General features: G+C 44.1%; 2 protein-coding genes across 3 annotated transcripts; one reads left to right on the top strand and one right to left on the bottom strand.

Moving 5' to 3' along the window:
* Window positions 1–1,646: 1,646 nt before the first annotated feature.
* Window positions 1,647–12,430, bottom strand: wipf2b (WAS/WASL interacting protein family, member 2b). Of its 2 annotated transcripts, none has more exons than XM_079521586.1 (8): window positions 12,308–12,430; window positions 11,068–11,162; window positions 9,543–9,675; window positions 6,610–6,735; window positions 5,232–5,858; window positions 4,337–4,558; window positions 3,589–3,690; window positions 1,647–3,467 (listed from the first exon to the last, which is right to left on the bottom strand). In XM_079521586.1, exons 2-8 carry the CDS (start codon window positions 11,131–11,133, stop codon window positions 3,415–3,417), a joined length of 1,329 nt encoding a protein of 442 aa, XP_079377712.1. In that variant the 5' UTR covers window positions 11,134–11,162; window positions 12,308–12,430; the 3' UTR covers window positions 1,647–3,414. The 2 variants fall into 2 exon arrangements, with proteins under 2 accessions (XP_079377712.1, XP_079377711.1); XM_079521585.1 differs by having other exon boundaries at window positions 2,493–3,467; window positions 9,372–9,675.
* Window positions 12,431–13,174: 744 nt separating this feature from the next.
* LOC306936512 (uncharacterized protein) lies at window positions 13,175–21,762 on the top strand. Its single transcript, XM_079520053.1, has 9 exons — window positions 13,175–13,232; window positions 14,793–14,889; window positions 15,620–15,743; window positions 16,016–16,173; window positions 16,520–16,662; window positions 17,278–17,458; window positions 17,885–18,024; window positions 20,650–20,812; window positions 21,533–21,762. Exons 1-9 carry the CDS (start codon window positions 13,219–13,221, stop codon window positions 21,596–21,598), a joined length of 1,086 nt encoding a protein of 361 aa, XP_079376179.1. The 5' UTR covers window positions 13,175–13,218; the 3' UTR covers window positions 21,599–21,762.
* The last annotated feature ends 1,389 nt before the right edge of the window (window positions 21,763–23,151 follow it).

The following is a 23,151-nucleotide window of genomic DNA, read 5'->3' as shown; positions in this document are numbered from 1 at the left end:
CAGTTTAACCGACCGGAGGTCCCTAGCTGTCACCATGTTCTACTGTCAGTAGGAAATTAGTCTTGGAAATGTAGCAATTCTCTAAGTATTTCTAATTTAGACTTTTTTTGTTTTTGTTTGTTAATATGGAAATTTGAGCCATATAACATGATGAACAATGATGATATACGGGGAGGGAACAAAAAGTGTTAGGTCACCTGATTTAGACACGAGACACCCCCAAACGGAACAGGGCTGTTAAATGAACAGGCAGACGGTTAAATGTTTAAGGTTTCCCCCACTTCAGATGATGAGGTCCATTAAGATTCATTACACTGTATGCAGAGACCCAAGGCTGAGCTGACATGCTTCTTTAACGCAGATAGACGTACCAAATAAGACAACATGCATCAGATTTTAGTCTTTTTTGTCAAAGTACACAGTCAAATCCTCAGTGTTGATTTAACTCAGAGAGGCGACATATACGACCAAATACCCCCCATTTAATACTTTGTTGCATGAAAGTAGCAAAAATAGCCGATCTACAAGCTCACGACATATCTCGATGCGATTCTTTGTGAGCTTCTCCTTTAGTTTTTAGTTTGTTTTTATTTTGGTTCACATGCCCAATATTTAACCAATGAAAAGTATTAACAAGAGCTTGACATTAAATAATAACAACACTGGATCCATTGGAATACTGTTTTTTGTCCTTCTTTTTTCTAAAAAAGTTTTGGACATATTTCCGCCCCACGACTCTATGAGTGGACCCTCGGAGTTAAACGAACACTCAGGATTTGACAGTGATAAGAGGACAGAGGGGGCGGGGCACATTCCCATGCTGCAGGACCACAGGATCAACCACTGCACGCACTAACACTCCATCATCACGCACACGGAAGGCTTGATCGTTTACCCGTGACTGTCTCTGTCCACCCCTAATTCTAGTACCAACTAACATGGTATGTTCCCCCAGTCATCACTCTAAACATGCACTGTAAAATCCTGAGTGAGTGTTAGTTTAACTCAGAGAGGGTACAGGAATGTAACTAAATGATTTGCAATCATAGACTGAGGATTTGACTGTGTGGAAGAGACCAGCAGACTTGGACTAGAACTTGCAGCAGGGGAGAGAGAGAGAGAGACAGAGAGAGAGGGTGAAGTTCCATTGAGGTTAGTTCGGCACGTGTTTCCCCACTTCACTTCTGCCCATCTTGGCACTTTGTGGAGACAATCTCCTCAAACGATTTCCTATCAATTTGGGTACACTATTTAAACCCATTTAGCGTTCTGCCAAAAGTCTCGATTCATAGGGGGTGATCCGCTTCCCAAATGATCACACCTCCTTCTGTGCACGTCGGTTAAGCCTGTCTGTGACGGTCGGGACGAAGAAGGAGGTTGCAATAGTTCCTCGGTTGCTTAATGACCAACACCTCCGTCCAGATGTACTGTATGTGGTTACAATGGAAGGTATACCGTGGCAATGACTGAGTCCAAAAAATGCTCTGGGTTGTGTGGATCTCCTCTGCAGCAGATTTGGCTTGCGGATGAACGCTTCGTAAACGTTTCGTCTTTATTGCATTCTTCAATGAGATGTCGGTCGCTCAAGGCCATCCCACAGTACCATCGGCTGTTGTGTGCTTGTTCCTTCATACTGAGCATATTCGCCCAAAAAGCGAGCCAGTAAGCACTTAACTGACATACACACAGTGAGGGAGAAACACTATAAAATAGACATCTATTTTTACTCCGAGAGGCAGGGGAGCTGGATCAGGGAAGGTCCAGTCTTGTATTCCGTCTCTAAAACGGGGATTTATACTGTGCATAAAAGTGTCGGATGAGACGTTGCACTACATGTCTCACGATGTTCCAAGTTTTGCCCATTGATACTTTCTGCGATTCACAGACAGCATATGAACACAGAAGTGGATGTAGACTTGTTTGTCTCCATGGAGTTTACTTTGGTTTCTTTACAACCAGAGTATGCAACATTTTATGCAAGCTTAAACCTTTTGACACCCTCTGCGAAGGTCCTTTCGCAGAGGGTTGCACGATGAAGGTTCCTTTCATCGTGCAACGTGTTGTTCGACACTTGTCATGCAACACATCGTTCGACACTTGTCGCACAAAGCATAAATTAACCCTTATACTTTATAGCCCCACTATTCAGGGCTACCGTCACTGCCTTCCTATAATCTGTTGGCTTCAGTGATTAACCGAGCTTGTACACTCGCCATCCAGCTCTATGGTTATATTAACACTACTCAACATGTACCTGTTGCTGAGGCGAGTTTTCCGATTGATGCTGGAGCAAGGGCACTTTGACACGGATGGAGACGTGTGGACCTGTTGAATCACCACACCACCCTGCCGCTGAGAGGAAATGGCTTTTCATTAACGATTTATACTGCAAACACACATGAAAATAATCTTTTGTTTTTATCAGTGCCAATGACGATCCTACAGCCAGAGCCCCAAATCCACTGAAGACTCCGTTAGTTCCTGAATTATGTTTCGTTATACATAGGGCTCTGCCCTGCACTGCACTGCCGTGGGCTACCACACTGTACTTCCAATGCGACGATAGCCAGAAAAGCTCCGAGACAACATAACAGGCAGGTTGGCGAGAACGAGAAGCCCCAACAGCAGCAGAGCTATGACTCATTTATACTTAGTCGTGTTTGGGTGTTGCACACCGACGCAACGCGCGATGAGCCTGTAGGTCTGTAGATGCTATTTCCACAAACCACTAAATCAGGCGTTACAAGTCATTCTGGTAATCCAGCATTTGTCCTCCTTTCAAAATCGCAATAATCTTTTAAAAGTTCTCATTCTGTTAAATGTCCAGTTCCATTTGTTTCGAATAAAAAATAAAATGTATGATCTTTCAAAACTCAAGTCTCTTATCCTTATTTACCCCATTCCAGGGCGGTGGAATGAATGACACGTTGGAATGGCTCTCCCAGCTGTCCGTCATGCTGTCAGACTGGGACTTACAGTCCCGGCAGCCAATAGAGAGTGAGCATTGACGAGGCGGAAGTCATACGAGTCTTTGTGGACAGGCTAGAAGCCAGATGCTGTAGATGAGATAGATGATGATGATGTGTTTATATGTACGTCTGCATGTGTGTGTGTGTGTGTGTGTGTGTGTGTGTGTGTGTGTGTGTGTGTGTGCATGTGTGTGTGTGTTTGCATGCGTTTCCATGTATGTATGCATTATGTGTCTGTGTGTATACTGTATATAAGTGCTTCTATGCATGTGTGTGTGTGTGTGTGTGTGTGTGTGTGTGTGTGTGTGTGTGTGTGTGTGTGTGTGTGTGTGTGTGTGTGTGTGTGTGCGTGCGCACGTGTGTGTGTGTGTGTGTGTGTGTGTGTGTGTGTGTGCGTGTGTTACAACATTTCCTGCCTAGGTGGTAGGTCCTGTTATTTCAGCGTTCACCTCCCCAACGGAGGAGGGGGAGGCAGTGGGGGAGGGCCTCCTCTCATCACTGAGAACAAACACAAAAACATGACACGTTAGTGTGTGTGTGTGGGGGGGTGTGCGTGTGCCGTGCGGTGTGTGCATGCATGCATGCGTGCATGCATGCGTGCTTGCGTGCGTGTTCATACCTCTATTGGCCTTGCTAGGATAGATCTTGGCAAAATGCCGATACTCATCCGGAGCAGGGAAGTCATCCAGAGGATGGAAGGAATATTTGGACTCAAAGTCGTCTGGAAGTATAGATAAATGAGTAGAAGTCAGTCAGAGAACATGCACAGAAATGGAGGAATAGAAGAAGAGGAGGGAGAGGAAGGGGGGGAAAGGGAGAGAGCAGGAGAAGGACGTAGGGGGGAGGACAGGAGACAAAGGAAGGAAGGCTAGAAGCAGAGGACAGTTTTCCATCGTTTTTTCTTTAGTCAGAGTGGTTTGTTGTCTCTGTTCTAACACGGCAAAGATACATCTGGACAAATTTATATGGTTGATTCTTAATTATATACAGAAATCATACCTGCAGATAGAAAGGTAGATGGAGAGAATACAGACAGGTATCAGATAAAATAGACAGGCCCCTTTTCCACCAGGCTTGAACCGGTTCGGTTCTTTCCCCCCGCCAAATATTGAACCAGTTCAGAGAGTGTTTCCACTGAAAATGAATTGGTTCACAATTAAACCCTAAAAGTTGGTTCAGAAATGGAACCAAAAATGGCCACCGGTTCTGTGAAAGCACCAAGGTTCCAAGAATCTAGAACGGAACCAGTTCTAGAACCAAAGAAGGGTGGAAAAGGGTCCAGAGGCACAGACAGACAGGTGGATAGAGAGAGAGAACACAGACAGGTGGCTAGATCGAAATACATACAGACAGGTAGGCAGACTCACCGACAAAGGAACGAGGGATAGAGGGGGAGTGTCCATTGCGGATGGGAGGGGGAGGCGGGGGAGGCCCAGCGGGGGTGCGAGAGGGGGGAGGAGGAGGCTTCCCCCGCGTGGGTGGGTCTGAAGACAGGGAGGGGCTACCATGCGTCCTGTACGGAGGAGGAGGCGGCGGCGGAGCGTCGCGCCCACCGCCCCTCGACGACGCCTGGCCTGGTACTGGTGGAGCTGCATGGGAGGTTGCATACACAATGTTTTCATTGACAAAAATCTGTCTGTCTATTTTTCGCCACATTAATGGTCAAAAACCTCCTAACTCCACTTGAGCTGGATTTGGGTATAGTGATGATAATATAATACATATTCAAGTGTCCATACCAACTTTGATGAGGCAGTATTGTTGCAGCAGATATATATGAAAATATAAAGTACTGTATACATGTACATATCTGTCAAAAGGATAAACCATTTCCATTGTGGTCCATGAGTGCAAGTGTGTGCCCATTTCAAAACCACATTAGATGGCTTGCAGAAAAAGCCGCACACCAAATGTCTCCCGTTAAAAGGATTTCTAATCTGGAAGAAAAGTGACATTTCGAGCGAACACAGACTTCTGAGGCTGTGAGCCTGTGTTTGCTCCAAATGTCGTTTTTCACAGCAGGAGCTGTTTGTTGTGTGGATTTTCCTGCTTCAACTTCACAAGCAAACCTTGTGTCAGCTACAGCAAATACCTGGAATGTAACCGTGTTTAAAATGTGACTGTGTGCATATGCACTGCTAGCTTTAATGGATTATAAATAATTTATTTTTATTTTACTGTTTTGTTTTCATTTACTTGCATCTACTTTGCTCAGTGTCACTGCTAGCACTTTACTAAATGAAGTGCTAATAAAGTCCTTACCCGCTCCTCTTCCTAGGGCCTCCCTCACTGGGGGAGGTGGTCTGTTGGCTCCCTGCTGGGAGGGGGTGGGGGAGGGAGGGGGAGGAGGGGCGGGGCCTCTAGTGGGGGTGTGGCCTCCCGGCGAAGGGGCCGGCCTCTTGTTGCTGAGCGAGTTGTGCCGCTGCGGCAGCTCGGGCGCCGCCTCGGGGCTGGACGGCCCGTTGGCCACGCGGTACGGCGGAGGGGGAGGAGCCAAGGAAGAGGCGGGGTTCCCGCCGGACGTCGGAGGTCGTCTGCTGTTGCCGGGCGACGGCGGCGGCTTGGCGGGCAGCGGCGGAGTGTTGTTGGGGGGCGTGGGCGGGAGCGGCTTCTCCCTGTTGTAGGAGGAGGAGACGGGAGGCGAGGGGGCGTTGCCGCGGCGACAGAGGGGGGGAGGCGGGGGAGGGGCGGAGGAGGAGTGCTTCATCATTCCGGTTGGAGAGGAGGAGGGAGAGGAGGCCAGGTTGGGGAGGGAGGGACGCTGGGTGCGCGCCGTCTCTGTGGGCGACGAGGCCTGGGAGGAGGGGCCGTCCGAGTCGTCATGACGATGGCTGGGCGGGCGGGGAGGGGCGGCGGCTCGGGTGGAGGGCGAGCGAGCGGTCGATCCGTCTGAAACAAGCATGCATCAGTGAGACGTTGTGCGCCGTTCACACCAAGAACGATGACTATTGTTTGATTGATGGAATAGTTTATTGAACATAAATGTAATAACAGAGTACAGTCAAACACTCAGTCCTAAAGGGATAGCACCATTTACCAAATGCTTCCATCTAGGCCCTATGGAATCAATTCATAGACCTATAACGATAACTATACAAATATATAATTTTTTTCCTCTAAATTTTATCCCACGATTTTGTAACCCATTTTTTCCACCCAGTGTCAATTATCTAGTGTAAGGGCGCTACACTTCCTCTGCCAACGTGGGGGGGCAGCGGACTGACCTCATGCTTCCTTCTATGCATGAGGAGTCCAAGCTGCTTCTTTTCAGAGAGTTTCCCCGGCCGAACGTAGCGCGTGGAAGGAACACGTTATTCCAACCAGTTCCTTTCCCCTCCATCAGACGCCCCGGCTGGCCAGGGGGAGGTATTTTAGAGACCAGGATTACTGCATGTTTTTGGAGAACATGCAAACTCGACACAGAAAGGCCCTTTCGCCAACCCCGCCTGGGGAATGGGCACTGATGACGCAGAGGAGAGAACACGCCCCCAGCGCCCACAGCATCCCCAGCGGGAATCGAACCCAGGACCTTCTAGCTATGAGGCGACAGCACTACAAACAGTGCCACCGTGCCCCTAAAATATATTATTCTAAGTAATTAAAGTGTATGGCAGTGTAAGCTCGCCAATCAGCTACTCACCCACTACTGGACGCAGTTTGGGAACGCCTCCTTGGAACAGTCCTCCGATTGGTGGAACAGAGCCCGAAGGGCTTCCTGCTCCACTGCCATTGGCTGACCCGGCTCCAGACCCACCTCCTTTAGACTCTGAGAACCACAACCATTAGACAATAAGTCAAAGTGTCGAGGCCCTACCAGCAAACTGCTAGCATTACTATGCTATGCTAACACTGCGACTACAACTACAGTTTCACTTACTATCGTATGAATGCTACTGAATGGGTAGATGTGGTGAGAGCATGCCACGGTGCTATGTCATGTATTTTTGTATGTCTGATGATGAGATGACACGAGATGAGATGCAGTGAGATGAGTAAAATTTAATGAATCGTTTACGGCCCCAGGCAGCTCCGTTTGACATCAAAAGGACAGCACAACAAGACAAACAGTGGTAAAACATGTCACACAGTAAAGTAGAATACAAGATATTATTAGGGTGAACAATTATATGCAGGAGATTGCAAAACTAAAAACGGCATTTCAATATAATTTGCAAGAGATTTAAATCTTTCATTTGAGGGTGGTGATTGATTAAAATGAATTTCTTCTGTGTGTAAAACGTCACATCAATGTGTATTGCAAAATATATTGAGATTGAAATGCAAAAAGTGAAACCAGTGAAGCTATATGATTTGTGCAGTATCAAGCCTTAAAGTACTATACTATGTACTATATACACACACACGCATGCTGTAGTTTGAACCAGGTGCTTAAATATATCTTCCATTCTGTCATCATGCGGTCAATTAAACTATCAATTAAAATAACTGAAATGTCTTGTTTTAAATAATATCTCACTCCCCTTAGCTTTGTTGTGACCTCACCTAACGATCAGCTTGCAATGAGACGTCTCAATTTGGAATGAAATATATCTGTTTGTATAGACACTCTTCATATGACATCAAACTGGACAACAACAGACATTTGATAAGCACCTGCTCAACTGTGCATTCCCTCTGGCAACAAGATGTATTTTGTATGTAAGGAAACGTCCATAAACAAAGACAGTAACAAGCATGATCAAAAATGACATCAATAGCCTCTATGCAGGATGCTTACAACTTTGTTTTTCTTGCCAGCTATTCCAGTACTTGTCCTTTTTGTCTATTATGAAATAATAATAACAATTTATATATTGCCATAAGGAACTTATAATAACAAACATTCCTTTAACGGTGTACGTACATACATTTTCTAATGCTATGATATAGTTTGAATGCAGGGGTAGAGGAGAAATAGGGAGCTAGCCACAAGAAAATGGCCTTTCGACCGATCCTAATTATTTGAGAATTAAGACTAATTCTTAATTCATTTTGACTTTGTTAAACAGTAAATAATAATTTGGTTAAGTATAAGAATGGCAGTCAATAATAATAATAATAATAATAATAATAAAGCATTTATGAGGTGACATTAATCAATCAGTGACATTAAAACACAAAATTGAAGCTTTACAGAAAACACATACATGCATCCAACAGACCGACATGAACCAATGTCCTAATGAAGATATGAGGCATCTTACTGTAACTCAGTATCTTACTGAAATGCATTCATTTCAATTAACAAATGCGTGAAGCCTGCCTGATTTATACTTTGTCGTATGGTGGTGTCGATCACTGAAAATAGCCGATCTACAAGCTCACAATGCATTATATATCGCTATTTTGGGCAAGCGACACAGTAGTACAACGGAGCATAAATTAAGCATGATATTCCTGGAGAGGCAAACTTCCTCAGCTCTAATCCTTATATGTTGTTCAATATACCGCAAGCAACGTGACGTGCAAAAGATGTGCTATCCTGACTCCCAGCTGTGATATTTCACCTGAGACAGAGCGGATCAAGTAGTCTAGCTTCTTACGGGGAGAGTTGCTCTTTCTTTGCATCAAACTTTTGCATATACGTGCATGTGAAAGCGAATATCCACACGTATAAGCAAAAGCTACTATGATGAGCAGTATTCAGTGGTTTAGTGAGACCTTATTTATTATGTTTTTTTTTCTCCTTTTTTATTTTACAAACTATAGCTAATGTATGTCCTATGAATTCACTAGAGTTTAATTCAGTTTCTTAAACTAGTTACAGAGGCTCTTGCTTTCAAATGGCATTAAAAGTTGTTTGGGCTAGATAAATTATGTTTTTATCATGACATTGGTGTAACCATACAGTAAGTCAGAAATAATATCAAAATGAATGATTCAATATTAACCTTCTGAATCTTGCACTGTGACTTCCTAAGCCCTAGCTGGGCCCACCGAGCTGGGCAATATGCTGTCGATTATAGATCGCTATCGTGATATGATACTAGATTTGGCAAAAGTGTCTATTCATGGTATTTTATACTTTCAAAAGAAAAAAAATACACAAATAGACAATCTAAGCGCATAACACGTCACACTGTGACATGCTGTGGCCTTCTATATCACTATTTTTGACAAATAAAAACAAGAAAATACATATTATTGCCCCAATACAATATATCAACATCAACGTATGTACAGTATCGCCCTGATTCGCCCCACCCTTCTAACGCCTCAGCTGTCTATCCTGGCAAACAGCTAGTCATATCATTCACGAGCAACGCCCCCCCCGGCGGATACGATTTTGGACAGGGAACGTATGGAAAGGCTGGCTACAATAAGTTAATAGATCCAAATTAGATACAACTTTGCATCTTGCATACAGCCTATCGGTGCGTACAGTACATTGTGTGGTCTTACTCTCTAGCAGCGATATGGGAGCGCTCCTATCGCTGGTCCCCTTCTTCTGCTCTTCCGGGGAGGACTGCTGCGGTTGTTGCTGTTTTGGTTGACTTAAGTATTGGTATAACCGAATGTATGGGTGATCTACTGCTGTTGGTGTTGTAGCTGTCTTTGGTGTTTGGGTCTTACTCTCTAGCAGGGGAGCGCTGCGGTCGTTCACCACCGCCACCTTCTTCAGTTGGCTGCCATTGCAGATGTCGGAGAGCAGGGCACCGCGACCTTTGGCCTCCGCTCGGTTCAGCTTGGGAGGGGTGGTGTTGGCCTGTTGGGTTGGGTGGGGTTGCAGCAGAGAAAGACAGGGAGGGTTGAGGGAGAAGTGGAAGGTAATTGAGAGGGTTGGGGGTACAAAAAGTCCTGGTATTAATCACTTAAGCCTTATTTTTCTAAATGTGTAAAAAAAATGTTAAAATAGCAGATCTAGTACCGGTAGATCAACTGTTTATACTATTTTGGACAAATTCTGAAAAATGGAGATAAAAATGTATATTAATCGGCAGAATACGATATTACTGTGTATTTACTTTTTTGGGTTAGGCGGTTGGGTGGGTGGGTTTATGTTTGTCTTGTGAGTTTGGTTTTCCTTTTGTTGTTTTTCTACTGATATTTATCTTCCTGTGATATTCCTTAATAATAAAATAAAAATTATGTTAAAACACAATGTAGATGTCGATTTGGTCAAAATGAGTGTGATATTAGATTTTGCACACATCGCCAAGCCCTACAGTAAGTCAATATAATATTATGTAATCTCACGTGAAACTGGAGTCGTGGGTGTCACTCAAAACCATTCCAAAGTCATACCTTCAGTCAATCTAAACTCATATGTTTCATCATTGTTATTAATACGAAGCGTGGTTGGTGTGCCTTTGTTTTCCCTCCGTGCCTGAAGCTGGTGCTGGGAACATTCAGTGTAATCAAAGATGTGATCAGAACACAATAAATGCACCAAGTAAATCGGAAAGAAAGTGGAAACTCAAGAATGTCTGCTGTAAAAAGGGAATGATGTATCCATTCCAAGATGTTTTGAAATCTCAAACAAAAAATCCATCACACATCTCTCATCTAATGAGGTGTGGATGAAAGCAAGAAGGAAGAGGACAATGGCAGAGCAGTGTTTTAGTGCATGCACACTTTCACGTGACGCGCATGCACAACACACACACACACACACACACACACACACACACACACACACACACACACACACACACACACACACACTCACTGGAAACCAATTTACTCTTTGGTTCCTTCCTGAACAGTCTGAAAAACAATGCTTAATTTACAAACACTTGAGTCTAAACTATAATGTTTGTTGTCTTGACTTAAACCATATAAGGGCCTATATAGATCATAAATGTAAATCATATTTTCATGTGCTTGTAATTTCTACACTATCGTGTGTAAGGTGTACAGGCAAAAAGAAGTTGAATGCATGTGTTCAGGGATGCATGAATGAGGAAAACACAATGAGGAGGTGAATGTTGGTGTATAGTTCCGGCAAGAACTTTCAATGCACTTTCACCCTTGGACACTGGGTAATAAAAACAAAACAAAGACAATGTGTGTGTGAGAGAGAGAGTGTGTGTGTGTGTGTGTGTGTGTGTGTGTGTGTGTGTGTGTGTGTGTGTGTGTGTGTGTGTGTGTGTGTTACCTGACTGAAGGTGGGCGGAGGTGGAGGACCCGCAGGGGGAGGAGGGGGCGGGGGAGGGATTGGCATCCTGCTCTTTATACTGTCCTGGTCCTGACCTGTAACACGCATGCACGCACATGCACACACGCGCACACACACACACACACACACACACACACACACACACACACACACACACACACACACACACCCTTCATATAACAGCAATTCCTATATCATGCCAATTAGAAGCCCCAAATTAATATGCATTTGGCTACGGACCCCCATCTGAAAAGGTTTTGTGCCAGCTGGCGATCCCTATACAGGATGTGTGTTATTAAAATATTTCATTTGTTCAAACCGCAGATTGGCTGATCTACAAGCTGGATAGGTTTAAACTGATTTTGATGCTATTAACTAATTTAGCTGGGGACCTTCTGGAACCCTATATACGTATGCTAACAGTTTGCAATATAGTAGGCTACAGTAGTAGACGATTATACAATGCTGCTAAAAGGATAACACAAAAGGTCCTAAGGGCTTGATTCCATTATGGTATTCAATCAGGACATTTCAAGACATACAACATACAATAAATCATCAACAGGAAGGGTATATAGCCTAGACTACATAGCATATGACTTCTGGGGGTCCCCGACCACAGTATATATGCAACCCCCGCTACCATGATAAAGAGGTGTAATGTAATCACTGAATTCACATTCTTTAGCTAAATTGAGCAACTAAAACCAGAGCTATAGTAAGCTAACACTGTTATCCAGTATGATTCGTTCTCGAAACCTCCATTGGCTTTATTCTCAGCAGTGCATCGGGGTTGCAAAGCTAACTTTCTACAATAAAACCCGTCTATATGACATAAAATAAAACGTCTTATAGCCTACATTTAAAACAATGCCAGCTCAAGTTGCCCTGGGTTTATTGCAAGCTAGCCGAGTTAGCATCGTTAGCTTCACACGCCATCATCAATAATGGCCTGGCTGGCTAGTGGGAAATCACTGCAGACAGACAGACAGCTATAGCAATTATATTATAACACTGTTATAGCGTTATGAACACTGGTATAACCTCAAAGATTCTCTCTCGGATCACAACACCGAGAGGATAAATAAGCAGCTGTTAAATTAGTTGGAACAGGCGCTATAATCATCATAACAATAACATTTCATAACAAAAAAAGCAGCGGGGGGGACATTTAGCAACGCACATTCCTCAAAACAACGACCATCCATAATAAACCGACCTGTGATGTGTTTAGAAGGTCCATGGGTTCCAGATCTGGTTCTTTAACTCATTATTACCATCATTAAACTGGTGTTATAATGTTGTTGTAGCTGTGGTGGTGTTTAGCTGCATTCAGTAGCCATCATCATGGATCTCTGCAGGTTTAAGAGAAGAGAGGAAATACTGCTGCTGCACCCCACTGTGAAATGATGACAAGACACTCTCTCTCACTACTCTGACTGCATGCATGATGCATCAGTCCGTCAAAGGCTAATAAGAATGATGAATTGATTATTTAAATTATGATTATAGATATGTATTACTCTACTGTATAATAATATGGTCATTCATAATAATAACTATTAATACTACTGCAATGCATGTGGAATAATAAAGAAGAAGACTAAAATGTTGAGGGGGGGGAAACTCAATTTAATTTAGTTACTGTTAACTTGTTACATCACAGTGCCTAATTATAAATACATAAAATGTAAAAGTAAATATTTAACAAAAGACATGAGTTGGTTGGCAGGATTTTAAATTGGGAAATGTGTGGTGAAAAGAACTGATTGAGGCCACTTCACAACAATCTTGTAGTTGGCAACAGCAGACATTACATATCATGATTGGATATTATTTTAGTTAATATAGTTAATAGAATATTAATTTGGGGTATTAAAATGGATGGGAGGTTGATGATAGACACTTGCAGTGTGAACATCCGGCCTACAGCGGATACGGAAACAGTTTGTGCGCGCACACCATAGAGCGCACACGCGCGTTCGTGTCTATAACCGGATATAGTAGGCGGGCTCACTACTCTGAGAGGACGCTGATTGGTTAAAAGGCCCGCACGAGCACATACGTCATACTCTAACCTCCAATCACATCGCATACGGTACGGTACATCGCCGATATTTGAAAACAGAAATGGCCGTGGAATGGTAAGGTTCTTCACAAAGATATTTAACACATTTTAAACAGATAATGGTTAACGTTATCTCGATATGCTAGTTGTATTAAGTATTAACAATGTATGTGTCTGAGTCTAATATACACTATATGGATGCTTATTTTGACCCAGCTGTCCGTTAACGAGAACAAGAAACAAAACAACAGACTGTTCCATATTCTATTAATGCTACAAGCCTACAAAGATGTAGCCCTGGTCCAGTGCTTACAGCGAGTCTCGCTCATAGGTCTCGCTGTAAGCACTGGACCAGGGCTAACAAAGATGCAGCCCCAGTATGTTCCCTCAGCACTAGGGATAGCCCGTCTCCGGACCCCCCGGGTTGAGCTCCTTTGGACCTATAAAGTCATCACAATGTCAGAAACTTTAACGTAGGGTTCCGAAAGGAGCTACACTAGGGACTGAGGGAACATATTGGGGCTAACAAAGATGCAGATAGCAGTTGCTTACAAGAAGTTACAGCTATAAGCTCAGCTGGTAAATAATATATATAATTGATTGATTGAAATTTGTATTTCACAGTATGTAGAATGGGTACATTTCAAACGATAATACATTAGTACTCGTGTGTAAAGTATAACCAAGTACATGCACTCGATTACTGTAGTACTTGAGTACATTTTTGAGGTATTTTACAATTACACATTTCAATAATTGTACTTCTACCCCACTATGTCACTCATATTGTACTGATGATGATGTTCTGATTAATTGAAAATGGTGAACGCTATTGTAAACAAGTGTAATGCTTTATGGTGTCGTCCACAGTTTTTGTATTGAGTTGTGCTTGAAATGTACTGTAATTCTGCAAACTGTTAATAAATACTTCAACCAATCAATCAATCAAACTTTTACTCCACTATTATGAAAAATGTAGTTAATATTTATTACTAGATTTTGATTATTAGTTATAAGACATACATAAACCACTTCAGCCCTAGTATACATATTTGAAAATAGCCAATCTACAAGCTCACAATGTGTCGTGAAGAGTCACATTGTGAGCTTGTAGATCGACTATTTCCAAAAGATTCGTATATTTAGATGCCGATACCTTTGTACTTTTACTTAGGTAGCCTACAATTTTAATACAGAACTTCAGAGTATTAGAGCTCTACATGTCAGTATTGATGCTTTTTACTTAAGTAAGAAATGAGACGTGATGTGAGTACTTCTTCCATCACTGTTAGTTCTGGATCTGGATGATCTTCAAAATGTCACCAAGTGCCATCGAATCGATGGTATCAAGTACGGTCGCCCCTAAACCATCTCGCCCCTCGATTTTTCCGCCAACCGCTCGTTCTTGTATTCTAGGTTAGAAATAAGTTTAGGGTTAGGCATTGTTTTACTGGGGTTAAGTTTTGGTATTGGGTTAGGTTTAGACATAATTTTACTGAGGTTAAGGTTAGCATAATTAAGCATAATTTATTTAGGTTACTTTAGGAATACCAGGCCGCGCAGTTCTGCCGGCTGTACGCCTGTGAATGGATATGTTCCTGTTTTGACTTGTCTCTCACTCTTTACTTCTTGACAGGGTGCTGGGGCGATGTGACCCTGCTCTCCTGGACCTGTATGGGGACCAAGAGCAGACTGACGACTATGTGGCTGACACCGACTGCTCCCGCATGATAGTACGTCCGTCCGTCTGTCAGTCTGTCAGTCTGTCTGTCTGTCTGTCTGTCTGTCTGTCTGTCTGTCTGTCTGTCTGTCTGTCTGTCTGTCTGTCTGTCTGTCTGCAGGGTTCCAACGCAAGTATGGAAAGTATTGAATTTCATTTCATATTTTTCCAGGTATGGAAAATGTTAAATAATGTATGGAAAAATATTTATGTTTTCTCGGGTGGGGGGTCCTTGGCCCCTGCCCCCCCTGCCCCGTCGGTGGTTCCAGCTCATGCTCTCACCTTATAGGTGCCCCAGCGCCAGCAGCCTCGGGGCCCTTTCCCCTCTGCCCTCCTCCCAATACCTCCATGGTAGGGAGGGGGCCACTCGTCCCATCAGGTGTCCGGGAATGGACTCGGCCGGGCTCGGGGAGCGGGGTGAAGGCCCTGAGGTCTTCAGAAAAAGTCCAGGGGGATTTGGGGGCCTCCCCCTCAATGTTCGTCTGTCTGTCTCCCTTTCCCCCTCCCTGTTCCGTCTGTCTGTCTGTCTGTCTGTCTGTCTGTCTGTCTGTCTGTCTGTCTCCATGTTCATGTGCCTGTTTCGCTGTTAATCTATTCATTCTATTGAATTGTCTGCGTGAGCAGGTCTCTCTCATTCTCTATCAGTAATCAGGGATTCTATCTACGTGTGTGTGTGTGTGTGTGTGTGTGTGTGTGTGTGTGTGTGTGTGTGTGTGCGTGTGCGTGTGCGCGTGTGCGGGTAGGATCAGCGTCGTATGCAGAAGGTTCTGATCTGTCAGATGTCCGTTCTGGACTCCATGATCTCTGTGCTGGAGGGACTGGAATGTCCACGGAAACTGCTGACAGAGCCTCGTCCGTCTAACCCTGGTACTGTACTCCCTCTCTACTTCGCTCACCTATACTCAACCTTGAAATCACAGTACCACACACTCATTACTCGTGTGTGTGTGTGTGTGTGTGTGTGTGTGTGTGTGTGTGTGTGTGTGTGTGTGTGTGTGTGTGTGTGTGTGTGTGTGTGTGTGTGTGTGTGTGTGTGTGTGTGTGTGTGTGTGTGTGTGTGTGTGTGTGTGTGTGTGTGTGTGTGTGTGTGTGTGTGTGTGTGTGTGTGTGTGTGTGTGTGTGTGTGTGTGTGTGAACAGACAACAAAGCACGTGCCAGGTGGAAGTCTGTGAAGGCGGAGGTCAAAGCCCAGGTTGAAGAGATGGAGAGTCTGATCAGCACACTGCAGGCCAAGGTGGAGCAGATTTACACCAAACGACAGACACTTAAGCAGCTGGTCCAAGAAATAGAGAAAAAGGTACCGTCTCTCTCTCACACACACACACACACACCAAAATATTATGATTTTAGTTTATATGTGGACAGGGTTGCTGAATGAATGGTCAGTCGGTGATGAGAAGCGAGACCGCTGAATGATCCTCATGGGGATATACAGTATACCGTACATGTTTCTGTTGACCTTGAAGCTTGTCAAACATTCAACCATGTGGAACGCAGTGTTCTGAGTCTGACCTCCGTATTTCAGTCACATTGAGGCTTAGGGGCCCTTGGGAACAGTGGTTCTCATCTCATGGCTCCAGAGGCTTGGACCTACTGCCAGTGTTGTATTCTCCCCGGTATTAAATCCTCCTCCTCTCCAACAGAAAGAGATGAGTGAGCAGTTGGAACAGCGCCTGCAGAAGGCCCAACGTGCGTTGCGCGCCTGTGAAGGTCAGCTGTCAGATCTCAGGGTAGAGTCGGAGACGTTGCTTGGTTACGTTGACAACTGGCAGGTGCTTAAAGACGAGTAAGTGATGGGTAGATTTGCTGTTGTGTTTTTGTCCATCTGTATTTATGTGTGTATGTTGTCTGTATATGTAATATAATATAAATATTTGTTTTGTTTCTCTCCGAAATGTTTCAAAAATAGCAGATCTACAAGGCAAGCTCACAACGTGTCCCATCGCGTAGATCTGCTATTTTTTAGGGCTGAAGTGGTTAACATGACTGAAAAACAAGTGTGCATTGCATGCGTACAATACATGTCGTGTGTGTGTGTGTGTGTGTGTGTGTGTGTGTGTGTGTGTGTGTGTGTGTGTGTGTGTGTGTGTGTGTGTGTGTGTGTGTGTGTGTGTGTGTGTGTGTGTGTGTGTGTGTGTGTGTGTGTGTGTGTGTGTGTGTGTGTGTGTGTGTGTGTGTGTGTGTGTGTGTGTGTGTGTGTGTGTGTGTGTGTGTGTGTGTGTGTCAGTGTCAGTGTCAGTGTCAGTGTCAGTGTCAGCATTTGGCAGATGTAAGAATTGGGCACTCCAAGGGGATAAAATGAGAACCACTGGGATGGACTGGGCGTGTATTTATCTATGCACGAGTATTTGCATTACTGATCACTGTGTAATTAGTATTACCCATGCTTCCACCAATCCAGGCTGCAGGGTTATGTGACAGCCACCCAGGAGATGTTGCTTTACAAGATAGTCTCGGTCAGCCAGTCAGAGCTCTGCCTTGAGCTGGGGCCATGTCAAAGTGACTCTTACAGCAACTCCCCGAAGCTGGAGCCGCTAAAGCTGTCTGTAACCTGGAGCCACGATGATCGCTTCAGACTGCAGGTGAATTCCACAACTACTGCTACAATCACTACTACAGCTATTATTAGGAATATTACTACTACCGGTACTTTCATGAGATAAGGTGCAACAATATAAAAATAGCAAATAACCATTGATGTGGGTAGTGTAGTATTAGTAGCTACTTCTGCTACTAGTACACCCTGACTTCATTTGTTCATAAATGCGAGTTTGAGAAAGGACACATGGAAAGGAAATTGCAATGAGGTAAAAAACTCTATATGTATTTAAAACAAACTAAATATACCGTAAAACCTTCTGCACGTTTCTGTTTACTTTGTTCCGAATCATTTACAGTACATGACTGTAGATTTTTAGGTGTATGCAGAGAGCTGTCTAATCATTAGACATTAGACTAATGTCTCTGTCTGTCTCTCCCCATTCTGTCATTCTCTCTCTACTCTGTAGATGAGAGGAGGTAGAGCAGGCATCATGGAAGAGTGTTTCGATGGCCGTATGTCTCAGCTGAGAGCCACCCTGGTGGAGGTGACGGAGCGCTTCACCAGTCAAAAGGACATGCTGGCTGAGATACAGGCCCTGCATGATAGGTTGGTAGTGCATTGCACAAGCTTTCGTTTTTAACTAGCTTAATTTTACTTTCATTTTCATGCATTTCTAAGGCCCCAGTCATTTGTGTTTGTGTCAGGGACAAGGATAGGGTCGGGATCAATTAGGATTTTAGTGATTCCGGTTCCTTAACGATTCCCTCTTAGGGCAGATTCACACTGAGTCCGTTTGATTCAAACGTTCCCAAATACGATTGCCTGGTCCCCGTTGGCCATGATTCACATTGGCCTTGATTCTTGCGCACCCGAGTACACTTCAACTATATTTAGTGCTTTCACACTGCAGCGATCCGTATCAGAGTACATTTCAATCGGTCCCGAGCCTACCTCCTTGCGGTCCCGGGAATGGTTGGGTGATCCGCTCCCGGGAACGGTACACAGCATTCACACTACCACAACATCTGCCAAGTGGTCCTGAGTGAGCACCCGGGACCATAGTGTGAATCTGCCCTTAGCGGTCCGAGTCCCATTTAACGAGGAGTTCCAACCTTTGCAGGTCTGTAACTCCGATAAGGGATTCACACTGAGGCCCTCATTTATCAACCGTGCGTACGCCAAAATATGGGCGTACGCCGAAATTACCGCAATTTTCGGCATTTACCATTTGCGCCAAAGATTGAAAATGATCTTTTGCCAAGACAAAACTCACGTCTGGTCGGGAGCTGTCGTACGCTTTGTCCTCACCTGTTTTTTGTCGTAGAACAGCGGAGCAGCATTGTTTGACAGCTGAGAGGCTGTCACAGGCATCGAAACATATGTATTCACTCCTAAAATGTTTATATAAAACTGTATAGGTATGTATATGGGCTAAATGTAAAAAAAAAAAAGGAAAGGAATACATCAACGATGTGTCTTTGTGTCATATGAAATTAGTAGGAGATTTCCAACTTTACAAGCAAGCAATTAAAATCGCGCTTTTAAAAACAATGTTGCAAGTTAGATGCGTAAGCCATTTAAACAGTGTTTTGCATGATGAGCGCATACATGCGAGGATTTGGGCTGTCTGTGCTGAAATATTTCCATGACGGGACGTTGGAGATTATAGTACAGCGCTGCAGCTGCGGAGAGTCCCAACATGGGTAGCCTACTGTAGCCTAATCTACAGCAGGCCGATGTCTTTCTGGAGTTACAGTAGGCCTATGTGCAATCTCCTCCTCGTTTAATAAACCCGACGCGTCGCTCGAATGCCAAATGTGTCGTGCCAGCGCAAGTGGGAACGCATCGGAGATAGTATAGGCTAACCCAGCCTGCAGCCCACCACCACCACCACCACTGTCCAGTGCATGCCACATGAGGCTACGGTTTTGGCTTCAATATTCATATAATTGATTTGACAGTTGACAGCCCAACCACTGCAGCGACTGCGAGGCAATTTAAATCGTCGAACGTGCTGGTCAGTTGATCACGGTGTCACGGACGGACCACAGTGATAGAGAGAGACAGACAGGACAGGAGGAGCACCTATGCAAAACAGCAGCGTGTGTGTGCCTATTTGTTATTTAATTCATGGTTCACAGGTTCAGGTTTTCGTTCACTAATATTTCTTGTTGTATATTAAATTAAAAATACTTTAATAATTGAATATACAACTAACAACAGTAACACACAGTGACAGTTGCTTGCAAATTGCGATATGTGCGTGCATGCGTGCGGGGGGGGGGGGGGGGGTGAGGCGGACAGGGGGGAAGCGAAGCGAGAGGAGAAACAGACAGGGTAGGCTACAGCTTTATTTAATTCATGCAGGTTTATTTATTTAAGATACAACAAGTTGCAAGTTGCGTGTGCGTGCGTGCGTCTGTGTGTGTGTGTGTGTGTGTGTGTGTGTGTGTGTGTGTGTGTGTGTGTGTGTGTGTGTGTGTGTGTGTGTGTGTGTGTTTGTGTGTATGAGAGGGGGCAGAAAGGCAACTTATGCAAGCGAGGGGAACTTTATTTTTCCTGTAACCATGGTTTCCAGGTCGTATTGCAGTTGTTCATGTCGCAAAAACGAGGGCGAGGCTTGATTTCATAGGGCGTGCCAGATAGATTTCAGCCGTCACATTTATTAACGTCGGAACGAAATTAAGGAAGAAACAGCTGTCTGCGATCACTTTGTAAATGCCGACCCGACGTGGGTGTACTACGAATCCTACACTCGAATTTGGGGCAGATTTTACACTCGATTGATAAATGAGGGCCTGAGTCTGTTTGATTCAAACTGTTCCCGAATACGGTTGCCTGGTCCCCGCTGGCCACGATTCACATTGGCCTTGATGCTTCCGTACCCGAGTACACTTCATGCAATTGTATTCAATGCTTTCACATTGTATCGATCCGTATCCGAGTACACTTCAATCGGTCCAGATGTGGTCGCGGGAATGGTTGGGTGATCCTCTCCCGCGAACGGTACGCAGCATTCACACTAGCACTACCACAACACCTGCCAAGTGGTCCCGAGTGCACATCCGGGACCGTAGTGTGAATCCCCCCTTAGTGTGTACAAATGGAACCAAATGGACCCGTTACAAAGCATCTTTATTTAGTACGGGTCACCCGTACTAAATAAAGATGCTTTAATTCCCAAATATAATTTCTTAAAGTTGTCCAAATTGCGTGCATGTGTGTGTTCAGTTTTGCAATAGACTGGCGTCCTGCGGAGAGGCAGTTGATGTTTCTGAAGTCGGCCTCAGTCATCTGTATTCTGGACGTGGAGATGGGATACCCGACTGCAGGACAGGCCACACTGCTGTCTGTACGCAAAGACGCACAATTTATAGACACTGCACTGCTAAAGGTAACGTACGTGTGTGTGTGTGTGTAATGTCACACCCCTGTCTCTGTGAGGTTATATGTGATCTTTTGTACCCTAAGTACGACAAGATATTCAAAACAAGTATGGCAAGGCACGCATTTTGAGTTTAACAGTGTCATACACGAGATGGCAAAAACATACCAAAGATATCTCATTAGAGCTCGACAGCTCCCATAATAAGTTGAAGCTCCCATAATTATTTTGTTTAGTATGCAAAACTTGTCAGAATGAGTCAGCTCCTGGGTTTATCAGGATAATAGATTAACTTCACCAGAATAGTAGCAAAATGTATTGATTTTGTATCTTATTAACAGTTTGCAAAAAAAGTACGGTGATACAGATTTCTCAAAAGAATGCTAACAGGACAACCCAAAAAGTTTATTGACAATGTTTACATGTACAGAAAATACACATACACCACCATCAAAGGGATAAATGCAAGAAAGCCAACGGCTTATTCCCATTGCAGTCCATTCAAAATAATAATAAAAACAATAAATGAGTGTGCGTGTCTGAGCGTGTCTGTGAGTGTTTTGGGAATTAGTTAAATTAAAGAATTATTTTCCTTTTTTTGACATCTGCTACTGTTAATTTTGTGTGACACTGTTGTCATGCTGCAAGACAAAGTGACTTGATTTTATTATGTTGAGTGAGTCGTCATAGAGTACCTGCTATTAAGTTGTGGACTGCTTTTGATTTCAGCCTCCCAAGGACAACCTGAGTCTGACACAGTGGTTGGTCTTCCTCAGTTCCTGCACCCTCATCTGACCTGTATGTTAAATTGTCCTCTCTGTCACTCTTTTCTTTAAATGTCAACACCCAACACCCTTTCCCTCAATCTTGCTCTGTAACATTTAAATGTTGTTTTTAATTTGCTCCACAAGGGGGCAGTCTGTGACCTGTATTCTAATTAATAAACCCCTCACATTGAGAACGTCTTTGTCAAGACTATATTGTTTTTTTGGGGGGAAACAAACCTTTATCATTCAGTATAACTAAAATGACAAAATTAAATAAGTCTGTCAAATAACCATTTCAATGCCTGAATTCTGTGCAAGTTTTGGATGATCTCCTGATGTAGTGTGTAAATAGATCGCGCTAGGATTTGTCTCTATTGTCCCTCTACACACAATTCAAAATTCATTTCCATGTGTATTTATTTAAGGTTAAAGGCAGATAAAGTTTTTTATAACATTACTTTACACACCTGCTTATACATTTGACAGATTATTTTTGTCTTTCAGTATCTCAATGTTTAATTTGAAAATAAATTATATTGAAGAAGTATATACTACCCAGCACTAAATATTCTCCAAAGTTGTCATCTGTGCATGAGGAGCCGTTTCGACCGAAAATCAACCGATATTTCCCAGTAGGTTACTTATTACGCCGATCTTATCTAGCCGATCGGAGCTACTGCATGTAGTCTGGAGCCTACTGGCTGCGATTGGCGTTGACACGTTAACCGATCTTATTGCTCTACTGGACATGCTGGGAGCCTACTGAAAATGACAAGCCTCCTCATACCCTCACCTAAACATAACCGCAAGCATGTCGCAGCGCGGTCCCAATATTAATGCATGTTCGCCAAACTTAATCCTGTCGTTTTCCGGGTTTTCGTTTTATCAATCGGCGGAGCCAGGGGCGGCAGGTTCCTATAACGGCAGTGGGTGCCCCCCGCCCCGCCCCCCAGCCACCCCGCCTCCCTGCCACCCCCCCCCCCCCCCCCCGGCCGCAGCGGGGAAAAAACCTTTTTTTTGGTACTTTATTTACAGTTTGCTAATAAATACAGTGGTGCGCGCTTTCAGTTCACAACAATTAACGAACACATTAAATTGTTCCAGCATCTTGTTTCAACATTTCAGCATGATCAACAGTAAATAATTAAATTGTTTCAGCCATAAGCGGCGGGTGGATTTTACCTTTAGCTAGGTGGGACGACGCAGATTTATTTATTTATTTCCCCCAGATGGTCTAACAATCTCATGATTTGACCAATGTATTACCAATCTCGTACACCATTGCTCACGAAAGCAAGATCCTTGACCAAATTACAGCCACTGCATCTTACCTTTTAATTAAAGTAAAAGTAGTCTGAGGAAAGGGAACAGTTCTGTTCCCCGGACATTGTTTTGGGATATTTTTGCTGAGATGGCTCTGTTTGTCAAGTCTCAAGTCAGTGTGGAGATTGGCCGGCGGTGTTGCTGCCCTTCCCTCCCCTCCCGACTCATGGCTCTTTACAGACGGGCCGACGGTACACAGACAGCAGCCTCTCCGCTGACTGTGTTAGTGTTGTGTTGCTGCAGGAGACGGAGTGTGAA

Source organism: Electrona antarctica, assembly GCF_951216825.1.
Source record: "Electrona antarctica genome assembly, chromosome: 14".
Taxonomy (NCBI): domain Eukaryota; kingdom Metazoa; phylum Chordata; class Actinopteri; order Myctophiformes; family Myctophidae; genus Electrona; species Electrona antarctica.
This window is presented reverse-complemented; position numbering and strand designations above follow the sequence as displayed.